This window comes from Vidua macroura, chromosome 2 (genome assembly GCF_024509145.1).
Source record: "Vidua macroura isolate BioBank_ID:100142 chromosome 2, ASM2450914v1, whole genome shotgun sequence".
Classification (NCBI taxonomy): Eukaryota; Metazoa; Chordata; class Aves; order Passeriformes; family Viduidae; genus Vidua; species Vidua macroura.
Genome location: NC_071572.1, coordinates 117,094,431 through 117,107,866, shown reverse-complemented (window position 1 = coordinate 117,107,866; position 13,436 = coordinate 117,094,431). Strand labels below are relative to the sequence as shown.

Here is a 13,436-nt window from a genome sequence, read left to right as displayed (position 1 = left end):
CTCCTGTAGCTCTCTGTGAGCTGTGACAGCCCCTCTTGCCAGGCACCTGTTTCACAGCCACCGCCTCTGTCCTCCCCTCCGCTTCCTGCTCTTAAGCCCCGACTTGCATTGGCCCTAAAGCTGCCCGAGGGAGGCTCTCCTGCCAGAAAAAATCGGGCTCTGCCCTCCAACGAACTGGTGAGGACTGCACAGGCTCTGCTGGTGTTTAAGGCACCCAGAGGAGAAGGTACAATGGACACAACGAAACCCCCACCGTGCTTCAGAAACACCCCAGCCCTGGCAGAAGGATGAAAGGTGAGCCCTCCACGGCCCCTTCCATCCCATTTCCTGGCTGAAAAGCAGGATGTGGGCAGTAAATAGGGCAGTGACGCTGCTGACGAGGGTCCCAGCCCTGTGACACACGCTCCCCGTCCTGCCAGCCAGGCAGGAAGAGCCCTGGCCTTTGATCTCCAGGCAAGAACCGGGGGCTTAGCCATAAAAACAAGGAAACAACTCGCTGCACACACGCTGTTGGTGCAAAATACGAGTCTCTCCTGCCAAGGCAGAGACCCAGAGCTGCTCTCCAGGAGCTGGTTGAGGCGATGATCCCACCCCAAGTGGGATCCTCTGGCTGGGTGCTGCTCAGTTCCTGATGAGGTTTATGGTGGTTTTTCCCCCCCATTTTTTTCTCCTTTTCATTGAGAAAAGGGCCTAACAAAGGGAAGCACCTTTCCTTCCTTGCAATAACACCAGAGTTGACCTTGTCGGCCAACGGCTGAGTTACCTGTGGTGACAAAGGGCAAATGACTACCCAGGTGTGTTTGTGATAAAAGCAAGAGCTCAGTAACACAGTGGCTGCTGCACAAAACCAGGACGTACTTTCACACGCCTAACCCGGTCGATAAGCCGCGAGGGCTGCAGCCTGGGAACAGTTTGCTCAGGTTTTAATGGTTGACTCATTAGCGGTTCGACCAGATTTGTCTATTTTCTACATTTGGAATAAGAAGCTGAGGTGGGAACATTTCCTCTTTCACAGTCCCACGGTGATGACCTGCAGCTCTCACCAGCACCTCGGCAATACAAGAACTTTATTTACAGCGCACAACCTTGAGGTGCCAGCACAGAATCATACAAAGGGAAGGGGTTAAAGCTCATCCTGTTCCACCCCTGCCATGGGCAGGGACACCCTCCAGTACACCAGGTTGCTCAAGGCCTTATCCAACCTGACCTGGAACACCTCCAGGGTTCGAGCATCCGCAACTGTCCTAATTTGACGCCAGAATCCTGATTTTAGCCTGCTTTGAGCAGGCCTGTGATTGCCCAGCGGCACTGGGACGTCATGTGCACATTGCCTGCCCTCACCCCCTGCCTGTTCCCCACCCTAGTGCCCCATGTCCCACACCCCGTGGTGAGAGGGGCCCTGTCTCTCCTCCCAGTGCCCGTCCTGCAGCCCTGACCCTATCAACCACCCGCAGGCCTCCTCCTCCTCCCCGTGCCTTATCCCCTGTCCCCCATCTCTGCCGTGTCCCTGGGCACTAGCTCCCATTCCCAACCTCCTATCCCATCTCCAATCCCCCACCGCAGGCCCCATCCCCGGTCCCCTCCTTTGGGCCATATCCCATGTCCCCAAGGCGCTGCTCCCCACTCTCCAGCCCCAAACCACCACCCTCCGTCCTGCTGCTCCCTCTGCCCTGTCCTCCATGTCCGTGCGCTGTCCCCATCCCCCGGCCCTGCAGCGCTGTTCTCCACCCTGTCCCCGTGTCCTACCCACGTCCCCCATCCATTTCTGTCCCCTCCCTGCCCCTGCTCCCCACGCCGTGCCCACCGCCGTGCTTTTCGCGGTGGCCGCGCTCCGCTCCCCAGGACTGCCCACATGACTCCGCCGTCCCCATCCCCGCCTCTCGCTCCTACCCCGCCTCCTCTGCCCGTCCCCGCCTTCCGTCCCCGTGCCCGCCGCTTTTCCGTGTCCCGTATCCGCTGCCCGTCCCCGTGCCCCCATTCCCATCCCCATCCCCGTGTCCCCATCCCCGTGTCCCTGTCCCTGTCCCCGTGCCCGCCGCCCCGGCGCTGCCCCGTTCGCCGCTGTGCGCTCGCCCCGCCCGGCGGCTCCCGGCGGCCCCGGCGCTGTCCGGGCCGCGTCCGGGCCGCGTCCCCGCGCTGTCCCCGCGCTGTCCCCGCGCTGTCCCCGCCATGTCGCGGCGGGCGGTGCGGGTGCTGCGGCTGGGCGCGGTGCCGTACGCCGAGGCGCTGCGGGCGCAGGAGCGCTGCGTGGCGGCGGCGCGGGCGGCGCGGGGCCCGGCGGCGGGCCGGGGCGGCGCGGAGGCGCTGCCGGCCGAGAGCGTGGTGCTGAGCGAGCCGGCGCAGCCCGTGTACGCCTGGGGGCTGCGGGGCGCGCCGGGCGCGGCGGCGGCCGCGGCGCTGCGGGCGCGGGGCGCGGCGCTGGTGGCGGCGCGGCGCGGCGGCCACATCACCTTCCACGGCCCCGGGCAGCTGCTCGCCTTCCCCGTGCTCGACCTGCGCCGCCGCCGGCTCCCGCTCCGCGCCTACGTGGCCGGGCTGGAGGCGCTGGTGCTGCGGCTGTGCCGCCGCCTGGGGCTGGGCGCGGCCCGCGCCCTGCCGCCGCCCTTCACCGGGGTCTGGATGGGCGACAGCAAGCTCTGCGCCATCGGTGAGCGGGGACGGCGCCGGGAGCGCGGGGGTGGCCGCGCTGGAGCGCCCGCGGCGCTCCACGTGCGGAACGGAAGGCTCCGGGCAGAGCTCAGAGCCCTTTCCGGGGCCTAAAGGGGCTCCAGGAGGGCTGGACGGGGACCGGGGACGAGGGGGAACGGCTTCCCACTGCTAGATGGGATGTTGGGAAGCAGTTCTTCCCTGTGAGGGTGGGCAGGCCCTGGCACAGGCTGCCCAGAGCAGCTGTGGCTGCCCCCGGATCCCTGGCAGTGCCCAGTGCCAGGTCGGACGGGGCTTGGAGCAGCCTGGGACGGTGGGAGGTGTCCCTGCCCATGGAACACCTTCCAGCCCAACCCATCCTGGGATTGCCCGGGCACAGGGGCAGAGCACGGCGCGAACCTGCCCTGGAGCTGTAGGCACCGGGGAGGATGGGACTGGCGTCCGGGAGGAGGGGGCAGCACAGTTTGGAGCCCCTGCAGCCCACCCAGAGCCCGGCACTTTGCACCCCTCGCTCCCAGGGCTGGCTGCCTGCCTGCAGCCCAGCCCCCAGCCTTGCCCCCTTCCCTCGCACCCCTCCACATCCTGCACCTCTTCCTGGGACCCTGCAGCCTGGATTTGGGCTCCTGCAGCTCCCCCCATGTCCGAGCCCGTTGGAAACTGCAGCGGTGGGAGGCGTTTGGGGGTGCAGGGCTGGGGTGGAGGGTCTGGACATGCTGCGCCCCATCTGCCCCAAACTTGGGGAGCCTGTCTGTGGGTTTTCCCTGGCAGAACTGGGGGGCCCAGCGTGGTGTGGGGAGGATGTTTACAGCGATCTGGGCAGCGTGGTCACTCGGTCTCTCCCGCCAGGGCAGCCCTGGTGGCGGTGCTGACGGGTGGGTGCTCTTGGCCCCGCAGGTGTGCACTGCGGGAACCACATCACCTCGCACGGGCTGGCGCTGAACTGCTGCACCGACCTCTCCTGGTTCGAGCACATCGTCCCCTGCGGGCTGGAGGGCAAGGGCGTCACCTCGCTCAGCCGCGAGCTGGGCCAGCACGTCGCCGTCAGCCAGGTCCTCGAGCCCTTCCTCGACTCCTTCCAGGAGGTGTTTGACTGCACTTTGGTCTCTTCAGAGGACCCTGGGGATTAGGATTGTCCTGGTGCCTTGGCCGGGTGTTTTGGCAGAGCCACGGCGCAGCCGGCTTTGTTTGGGGCCTCTGTTGTGAGATAACTGCTTGTGCCTTGGCCTGTGGACTGTGAGTGGGCCGTGGCACGGGGTTTCAGGCTGCTGCTCGACCATCCAAACCTCCACTGGGGCTGTCCTCTCCAGCCCTGTGAGTCTCCATCCCTCGGCTGAGACCTCCATGGGTACTGCTTGCTGGGGAAGTACCCAAACAGGTGCTTTTGTGGGGTTTTTTTCTGCTTTTTGCCCCACAAAAATTAAAGGTTTGTGTGAATGCTCATGAATTCACGTGAATTCTCATGAATTCATGTGGGTCGAGCATCCTTCCCTTGCTGACGGGTAAAGAGAGGCAGATTTTATATATAAAGAGAGTTGCTGGGAACTTTGGCTGCCGATCCTTTTCTCATTTATTTACCCCAAGACTTTATCAGTGACAACCTTTTTCTCACCCCGAGCCCAGGGAAATCTCACATGGCAAAGATCCTGGCGCCAGGGAGGGTGGAGGATGGCTGTAAACGCTGGTGGAAAGGCCACTGGAGTGCTGCGGACGCGGCGGAAAAGGGGGCGAAGGAGGGAAGAGGGTTGGAAGGAGAGGAGCCACGGCTGTCATGGATCCTGTGGGACTACACAACATTCCAGCTGGGCAGTGGAGACCTGCTCCCACCGGGTCTGTGGTGCTGGAGGAGGTGCTGCTGTCAGCACTTCTGAACTCGCTGTCCCAGCTGCAGCATCGCGAGCTGATTGAACGGGTGGGTTTATTCGGGGGGAGAAGTCAGCCTGAGGCTGGAGTACCCACACCCTGCTCAGAGCCAGACCTGACCCCCACCCAGAGCCCCTCGCTGCTGTTCTGGGCGTTCCCCCTGCCCCACAAGCTTTGGGGTTTCTCCGCTGCTGCACGGCACTGGCAGCTCCTCGTGAGCCCCCCGTGGGTGCCCAGCGGGGCTGGAAAGGGGGGAAATGCCATTTCACGGAGCAGGGTGAGCTCCAGGAGGGAACGGGGAGCAGGAAGAACGTGCCCAGGCGGGCTCTGTGCCAGGGTGGGGGCTCGGGGAGCGCGGTGCCGGACGAGGAGGGACAGGAAGGCGTGACGGGCAGCGTGTGCCGGGGCAGCGCGGAGGGAGCCGCGCTCTGCCGGCCCATAACGGTGTCCGCTGGGGCGAGGGGCCGGGGCAGCGCCCGTGGGGCTGGGGACGGGCTGCTGGCAGCGGCGGGGCCGGCCGGCTGCGGCAGGTGGCTCTGCCCGGGAAGGGGAGGAGGCTGGCGGCGCTCCCAGCCCGGCCGGCATCCCTCCCCGCCGGCAGCGATGCTCAGTCCCGGCTCAGCCTGGCAGCAGCGCGGGCAGGGAGGGCGCACGAGGTGAGTGCGAGCCCCCCTTCCCACGCCCTGTCCCCCGCTCCTCTCCCTGTCCTTACACCCCCCCTAAGGTGGGTCCCCCCAAGTCGTGCCCCATCTGTGGGTCCCCTCCTGGGATAAACCCAGGTCTTGCCCCAAACCTCCCAAATTCAGCCTACTTCTCTTAAGTCAGGAAGGCAGCCAGATGCGACTTCATGCCCGTGGGCTCGTGGCTGCTCAGCCCCTTCCCCCTCCTCCTCCTCCTCCTCCTCCTCTTCCTCCTCGCAGCTGGGGTCTCACCCTGGGAGGGGCACCCCGAGCTGAGGGTGACCCATTTGGGGTCAGCTGCCTCTGCACGGGGAGAGCTGCAGGTGCAGCAGGCAAGGGGTGCTGGAATACCTGGGGGGACTACAGTGGGGACTGGCATGTCCCAAGGGATGGCACACGTGAGGGACTGTGTCCCATGTCCCTTCCCGGCCCCAGCAAGTTGTGAAAGGTGCACAAGGGAGCCCAGGGGGGCTGGCAGAGGGGCACCATGCCAAGGGAGGGATGGCAGGTCAGAGGGGGTCTGGCACCCACAGGGGAGGGAAATCCCCAGGGAGATTTAGGGCAGCAACCCCTCAAGATGGGTTCACAGCGATCTGTGGGGGGCTGTGCCAGCTCTGCACCCTGCAGCGGGGCAGGGTATGTGCCCACCATCCCCACACGTCCCTGGGGAAAGCAGACTTTGAACCCAGCCCTCCTGCTCCCTCGGGACAGCTGTGTCCCCACATTGTCCCCAGCCTTGGGGAGGAGAGAGGGCCAGGCAGCTGCCCCAGAGCCCTGGGACATTTATCTCTTCCATGGAAGGACGGAAATTTAGGGAGAGGGCTGCTGGGAATGCAAAGGGTTTGGCCACCCTGCTGTGTGGCAGAGGAGGTGCTTTGAGGGGCAGTTTGGGCTCCGTGCTGGGAGCACCTCTGCTGTGAGGGCAGCCCTCTCTGAGCCCCCCGCCCTCCCCTGCAGCCTGCGGAGGCCATGGACGAGAGCAACCGCACGGAGTCTTGGCACCGAAGCCTGCAGGCAGTGCTGAACGCCCTGAACCAGACGCTGCACGGGGCCATCCCCTGCCCCGGCGAGGCCCCGGCTGGCGCGGCGGGGGCCACACGTGGTGGCCACGCCGGCCACTCCAGCCGCAACGCCAACGCCTACATGTACATCCTGTTCGTCATGACGCTCTTCGCCGCCACCGTGGGCAGCCTCATCCTGGGCTACACCCGCTCCCGCAAGGTGGACAAGCGCAGCGACCCCTACCACGTCTACATCAAGAACAGGGTCTCCATGATCTGAGCCTGGCCCACGCCTCGTCCCCGCGCCGGCTCGGGGTCACCTTGCTGTGCACATCCCGCTCGCTGTGGGGTGTGGCAGTGCTGCTGGCCCCGGAGCTGCTGGGAACCCCCGGAGCTGCTGGAACCCCCCAAAGCTGCTGGGAACCCCCGGAGCTGCTGGAACCCCCCAAAGCTGCTGGGAACCCCCGGAGCTGCTGAGAACCCCCACCATGGAGGAGCTCAGTCCCGATGTGAGCAGCGCCGGGATGTCCTGGCTGGCAGGAGCTGGAAGAATGTGACCTGCAAGCAGGTCCTGGTCCTGCAGACCCACCTCGGCTCCACCGTGGGTGTGGGGCTGGCATGGACAGCTCCTTTCCCACCGTGGCCTGCGGGGGCTGGCAGGAGGCTTCAAGGAGAATATTTCCCCATTTCCCTACTCAGATCAGCCGGTGCTGACCTCCCTGGGCTCCCAGCAGCTGTGACAGCGGTCAGGGGGTTTTTCTGGTGCTGAAACCCTGTAATGTTTGAGCTGGGCCGGGCCCTGCTTTTCTGGCAGGGAATTAAAGGACGTGGTGGGTTCAGGGGACTTGTGTTTGCTTCTCCTCCGAGCAAAGCTGGCGTTTGGGGCAATCCGTGGGGTGCAGCTCTGTGCCAGAGCCCAGGGGATGCTGAAAGGGCTAACTGTGTGCTGTGTGCTGCCAGGGTGGGTTCGAGGGCAGCCCTTCGGGGGGGGCCCTGGGGGGGACAGAGGCCCGGGATGGAGCGAGCCCCGCAGTCCCAGCCGGCGCTGTGTCCCCGCTGCTGTGCGGGCAGCGCCGCTGGAGCCGCGGGCACGCTGCGAGCGCGGCCCGAGCCTGGCCGGAGGCGCGTGGCTCCAAGCATCTCCCAAGGCCTCCGCGGGCTCCGGATGGCCATGCCGGACTCTTTCCTGCTTCCTTCCTGCTGTCAGCTGTAGCTTTGGCCTTTTGTACCGCAGGTCCCAAATGTGTTTTCCATGGGGTGAGGGTGCAGGGGGGGACGGGAAGGGGATGTTCTTGGGTCCTGCTGGGCTCCTTGGCTTTGGCTCTCCTGTGAAGCTGGCCGGGTATGGACCTGGCCTGTGGAGTGGCCAGTGTCCAGGACAGTAAACGTCCCCGTCCTTCAAATCAGGCTGTGGGGCAGCGCCAGTGTCTCACACGCCTTAACCTGTTTGTAATGGCATAATGGATGTCTTTAATTGCAGCTAGATTAGCTGGCCCACAGGGGCCTTTCCGCCTGCATTCCAAGGTTAAACACAGTTGCAATCCTGAGCCCAAACAGTGACGCCAAACCCTAATCCAAAAAATAATAGTGGATGTGAGTGTGTTTGGGGTAGGGCTGGAAACCTTGGCACCGGAGGCACCGGCACGGCAGCAGCTTAGCGACCGATTCCTGGTTTGCCATGCCCTTGGCTTGGGCACAAAGCCTGGAGCAGGGGGGAACGGGAAGCCCATGTTGGGGCTGGTCCCGCTGCGTTTCCCGAGCCTGGCAGGGCTTTCTGGGGCGCAGGTGTCCTCCGGCACCTGGCCCGAGCGGGAAGTAGCTCCAGAGGCTTCGCTCTGTTTATCCGGCACCTGCAGCCCTGGGAAAGGAAAATAAACCTTTATCTGCAAATAAACCAGGGGAATCGGGCCAGGCGGGGACAGAGACACGCCGTGCTGATCCTTTGCCTCCTCCTCCCCTTGGAGGGGTTCGTCCTCCTCCAGCGCCAGCCCCTGCTGCGGGATGAGCCGTGCAGCAGCCAGCGCCAGGATGTGGGATGGGGGCTGGATGGTGAGCGTGGCCCCCCAGAATCCCCCCAGGGATCTGGAATTCTTGCTTTTCCCACTTTTGGGAGAGGGGGATGAATCCGGTGACCCTGGAATCTCTTCTGGTGCTGTGACCCAAGGGGGAAAACCCTGTTGAAGGACAGCATGTCATAAAAATTTGGGGGGGGGGGGGGGAAATGCTGCTCATCCCTAATCCAGAAGATTCTGAGGGTGAAAATCCCTCCTGCAAGACGCAGCTCCTGCAGCAATGGTTACCCAGCCGACCTGCGATCCACTGGCAGCTGCACTGTCCATCCAGCCCTGCCGGTAAATTCGGAGCAGAGCCTGCGGCGGGGCAGGGCAGGGCAGGGCAGGGCAGGGGGGACGCCCCGGGTGCCCCCGCCCTGGAGTGGCCGGCTGGATGCCACCAGGCTGGGTGACAAGGTGCCAGTGCCACCTTGTGGCAGCCGCCTCAGGGGCCCGGTGTCACATGCCCGGGACACCCCGGCACCCCTGGGGCAAGAGCGGGGACTTGTATCGGCGGGACCTCTGGCTGTCCTTGTCCCCATGGCTCCCCCGGCTCCGCCCGGCCCGTGTCCCCATGGGATCCACGGTCCGGGGCAGCCTGACAAACCTCCGCAGCGGCGGAGTGTGCTGGGCTGCTCCGAGGGCTACGGAAGCAGGGATATGTGAGGGAAGGATGATTTGGGAGCCTCCCGGAATGGGTTTGCTTCTGGAGCCAGGGGAAGGATTTGGCAACTCCTTAGATGCTCGCGCCAGAGCTCAGAGATTCTTCCTCGCAGCCGATGGGCTCTGGCCTCACCTCCCTGGGCTAACACTGCCTGGGTCACACTCACAGAGCTTTTGTTAGCAGCAGGGAGATGCTCCCAGCACGCAGAGAGAAGAGCTGGGAGTGTGCCGGTCCTGGCTGAATCCCTAAATCCAGCTGAGCAAGCTGTAGCTGGCTACATTTGGCTTTCAAGCAATGCAGCTGGGAAAAAACATAAGGCTCCTGGGAGGCCGATTTATTGAAGACTTTTTTTTGTTGGCACACAGCAACGGATCACGGGTGAGACGGCGCCTGGTGCTTGGGAAAGGATATCAAACCGCGTGGGAAGTGCGGGCTGACCTTGGCTTGGCGGATCAAGGGCTGGATTGTCGGGGCAGCAGGAATCGCAGGAGCTGCTCCTGGGGCTGCTTTGATGCCGGGAGTTCCGATAAGGAAGGCACGAGGTGAAATGAGAGCGGCCCGGGGTGGGAGCAGTGGATGTGGGCTGCCAGCACGGGCTGCCTCGGGTGGTGCTGGTTTGGAATGGGCGGCACAGCCTGACTGAGCGGTGGGGAGCTGTGTCCCAGGGGAGCTGCTCCTCCAGGAGGGCTGGCAGAGCTCCGTGGGAGTGCTGTGCTTGGGGGGAGCAGCCAGGGAAGAGCTGCTCTCCCCTCAGCAGTGCTGGGCCAGGCTCACACGACCGGGGCTGCTGTGCAGCCTGAGGGACAGAGGGGTCACGATGGGGAAAGCTGGTTTTGGGAATCCAAACACCTTGGGAATCCGGGAATGGTGAAGGGACCTGCTCCTGCCCTCCCTTTTTGGGACCAGAGCAGAGGTTCTTCCAGCTGCACGTGGCAAACTGCTTTTAGAGCATGTTTAGAGTTGTGCTCCTGAGGAAGCTAAAGAGCGTGCTGCCACTGCCAGAGCGTGTGGGATCAGGCCTTCCCGAAGCAGACATCATGAAGCATCGAGCCGGGGGCAGTTGCAGAACTTCAAAAGCCATTTCCTAATGCCAGTAGTCCCTGTTGTGTCCTTCCCACCTGCCAGCCTGTGCTCTGTGTCCATGCTCTGCCTGCAGAGCGCCTGCCCTCCTTCGGGACAAAGCCCTTCTCCTGCTGCTGCCCCAGATCTGCTTAAACCCGGGCATTCCAGCCCAAAAAGGCACCAGTGCCCCTGCCCTGCCCCTGCCCAGTTTATCAGGGATGTCCTCGCTGCCTGCCTGCAGGTGTCTGCTGCCTTCCCTTCAACGTGTGCCTCTGGCAGGGAAGGGAAAGCTGGGAGTTGCTGTGTCATTATCAGGGAGCCAAGGGGCCCGGGAGAACAAGCAGGGTGTTCAGGAGACATCAATAATAAAATTATAAACCAAAAATCGTGCCCCAGCGCTGAGAGGCTCAGCCACCACCAGCTGCAGGAGCACACGGGGGTCATCCCGCACGGCAGAAACCGGGAGTGGAAAAGCAGCCTGGAACGGCACGGGAGCTGCGGGCTGCTCGCACCCGACGCGGAATAAACGGTGCAAATTGCCATGGAAACGCTGCTCCCAGCGTTTCCCAGCTGGGAGATCACGGGGCTGCTCCCGTTTGTTGTGTGCCAGGGTTTGGGCTGTGGATCCAGATCCCCGGGGATGCTCACGGGATGCGACAGACGCGTCTGGTTCTGATGCCTCAGCCCTTCTGGTGGGCTGGTCCCCCAGCGTGGGCAGCAGGGAGGGGATTCTGCCCCTCTGCCCCTGTGCCCAGCTGAGACCCCACCTGCAGAGCTGCCCCAGCCCTGGGGACAGCAGGAGGAGCTGGAGCTGCTGGAGAGAGCCCAGAGGTGGCTCCAGGATGATCAGAGGGATGGAGCCCCTCTGCTGTGTGGAAAGGCTGAGGGAATGGAGATTGTTTAGCTCAGACTAGAGAAGCTCCAGGGTGACCCGATTGTGGCCTTCCAGTACCTGAAGGGAACCTACACAAAAGACAGAGAGACTTTTTACAAGGGTTCAGGACAAGTCTGTCTCAAACTGACAGAGAATTGATCTAGATGAGAGATTAGGAGGAAATTCTTTGCCCAGAGAAGCTGCCCCAACCCTGGCAGTGCCCAAGGCAAGGCTGGACAGCAGGAGGTGTCCGTGCCCATGGCAGGGCTGGCACTAGAAGTGGTCTAGTCCCAGCTGTGCCCCTGGGTTTCCCCTGGCAGGCCGAGGGCAGGGCTTTCCCTGGCTGAGGGACAATGTCTGCACGGTGCCACGGACGCTCCTCTCCCTCTGGCCCGGGAGAAGCCGCTCCCTCCCGCTGAGCCCTGCCACGCTCCCCGCCGGCCCTGGCAGCTCCCGGCACACGGGCTGGCGGCTGGCAGCAGCCTGGCAGCCCTTCTCCTCGCCGCCTGGCTCCCATCCCTGGCTGGCAGCCTGGCCTGCTGCTCCCTGGGCTGTCGCTGCCGCTCCCGTGGCACCTCAGTGGGGCGGAACGAGGCGTCGGGGGAAAACACAGAAACCTCGGCTTTCCTTCCCCCGCAGGCTGGTTGCCGACGGGCTGCCTTGTTTCCCTCCACCGTGGGGACTGGAAAATGCTGTTGCTAGCAGCAGATGAGGAGAGGTGTTTGTGCTGGCAGGCGTGGGGTGCCCCGGAGCGCTGAGCTGGGCCCCTGCACGCTCCCGCGGTGCCAGCAGATGGGACTGGATTGAACCGTCCTGGAGCAAGATAATCAGCTTTAAAAATTCTCCTGGAGCCTGATTAACCCTCAGACACACTGGACTTAGTTGTTGTCTCGCGTCTCCATCAGTGGATCTAAGCTGTATCACTGTAATCTTTTTCCATGATTGCCCTGCTCTGGAGCTGCTTGGAGCATCTGCCACGGGCTGCCTTGGAGCTAGAGGTCCAAAGCCTTCTCACAGGGACACATTTGGGAACCAGTCATTGCTTCCCAATGATGGTGAGGTCCTGGGAAGTATCAAACCCTCTGTGCTGCAGTAATTCCTGCAAGGAAATCGCTTCTATCCTCCATGAGACTATTGTGTTCTCCGGGGAATAACCATGGAGGAGTGCTGACATCGGAGAGAAGGATAATTTTCCATCTTCCATCCAATTCTGGGGGAAACCCAAGGTCTTGTGGGCTGGAGCTGCTGTTCTCCTGGGCTCTGGCCTTCTCCCTTGAAGACAAAGCACAGAGCAGGAGATAAGAGCAGCAAAAGCATGCAGAGCACTGAGCTCTGGAGAAGTGTGCCAGGGACGTGGTTCTCATCAGACCTGTGCGCTCGGGGTGGCATCAGTGCTGCTGCAGGTGCTGCCAGATGCACAAGCAGGAAGGTTTGCATCCCATTTCCTCGCTTTATCAGTGTCCAGGCTCTTGTCCTTCTCTGTGCCAGGAGCAGGGACAGGACTTGGGAGCATCCTCACTCCTGGTCACCTACTACCTCCTTATCCCTGGCAGTGCCCAAGGCCAGGCTGGACAGGGCTTGGAGCAGCCTGGGACAGTGGAAGGTGTCCCTGCCCATGGCAGGAGGTGGGAAGGAAATAAGCTCTAAGGTATTTTTCAGCCAAAACCATCTGTGATTCCATGGTTCTGTCCCTCTTGCAGTGCCTGCTGTCACTATGGCAACCTCTGCGAGGACATGCTGTGGGCTGGGGATGCTCTGTGGGACTGGGATGCACTGTGGGATTGGGATGCTCTGTGGGATTGGGATGCTGTACGGGACTGGGATGCTCTGTGGGGTGAGGATGCTGTACGGGATTGGGATGCTGTGTGGGATTGGGATGCTGTACGGGACTGGGATGCTGTACGGGATTGGGATGCTGTACGGGATTGGGATGCTGTACAGGACTGGGATGCTGTACGGGACTGGGATGCTCTGTGGGGTGAGGATGCTGTACAGGACTGGGATGCTGTACAGGATTGGGATGCTGTACAGGATTGGGATGCTCTGTGGGATTGGGATGCTCTGTGGGATTGGGATGCTGTGCGGGATGAGGATGCTCAGCGGGATGTGGTCACTCCGAGCCTGCTGCTCAGGGCCAGGCAATCCAATTAGAGCTGATGCAGCCAGGGGAGGGTTACGATCCTCCTCCTCCTAATGGCTTTGGAATCGCCATCTGGAAACGCGTCTAACAAGCGGCTCATCCCGCAGGGCAGCGCCCCTCCGTTACCCTCTCGGAGGGCACACGCGGTGCGGCGGGCAGCCCGAGGGGCAGTGCCGGGCAGTGCCGGGGAGCTGCTGCGTGGCTGTCGCTGGGCTCGGTGGCGCAGTGCCCGCCGGTGGCAGCAGGGGACACACGGGACGTTGTTTTCGCTCCGCGGCCGAGGCGGGACGCGAACCCGCGGCCCCCGAGTCGTGTCCCGCTCCCGGAGGCCGCCGGGAGTTGTAGTTTCTCCCGCGTGCCCTGCCCGCCCTTCCGCGCCCCGGGGACTACATTTCCCGAGATGCCGCGCGGGAGGCGCGGCGGGGCGGCGGCTCGGGGCGGGCCGGGCCGGCGGAGGC

At 63.3% G+C, this 13,436-nt stretch overlaps 2 protein-coding genes across 2 annotated transcripts; both read left to right on the top strand.

Moving 5' to 3' along the window:
• Window positions 1-2,120: 2,120 nt before the first annotated feature.
• LIPT2 (lipoyl(octanoyl) transferase 2) lies at window positions 2,121-4,193 on the top strand. Its single transcript, XM_053970541.1, has 2 exons — window positions 2,121-2,647; window positions 3,541-4,193. The coding sequence occupies exons 1-2, from the start codon at window positions 2,170-2,172 to the stop codon at window positions 3,771-3,773; spliced, it is 711 nt and encodes a 236-aa protein (XP_053826516.1). The 5' UTR covers window positions 2,121-2,169; the 3' UTR covers window positions 3,774-4,193.
• Window positions 4,194-4,970: 777 nt separating this feature from the next.
• On the top strand, window positions 4,971-7,023 carry KCNE3 (potassium voltage-gated channel subfamily E regulatory subunit 3). Its single transcript, XM_053970543.1, has 2 exons — window positions 4,971-5,162; window positions 6,144-7,023. Exon 2 carries the CDS (start codon window positions 6,156-6,158, stop codon window positions 6,465-6,467), a length of 312 nt encoding a protein of 103 aa, XP_053826518.1. The 5' UTR covers window positions 4,971-5,162; window positions 6,144-6,155; the 3' UTR covers window positions 6,468-7,023.
• Window positions 7,024-13,436: the final 6,413 nt, after the last annotated feature.

Bases quoted from the DNA above. Each gene is read 5' to 3' on its own strand.
- KCNE3 (XM_053970543.1), top strand. From the start codon at position 6,156: ATGGACGAGAGCAACCGCACGGAGTCTTGGCACCGAAGCCTGCAGGCA.
- LIPT2 (XM_053970541.1), top strand. From the start codon at position 2,170: ATGTCGCGGCGGGCGGTGCGGGTGCTGCGGCTGGGCGCGGTGCCGTAC. The intron at 2,648-3,540 runs GTGAGCGGGGAC...TTGGCCCCGCAG, and splicing joins CAGCAAGCTCTGCGCCATCG to GTGTGCACTGCGGGAACCAC.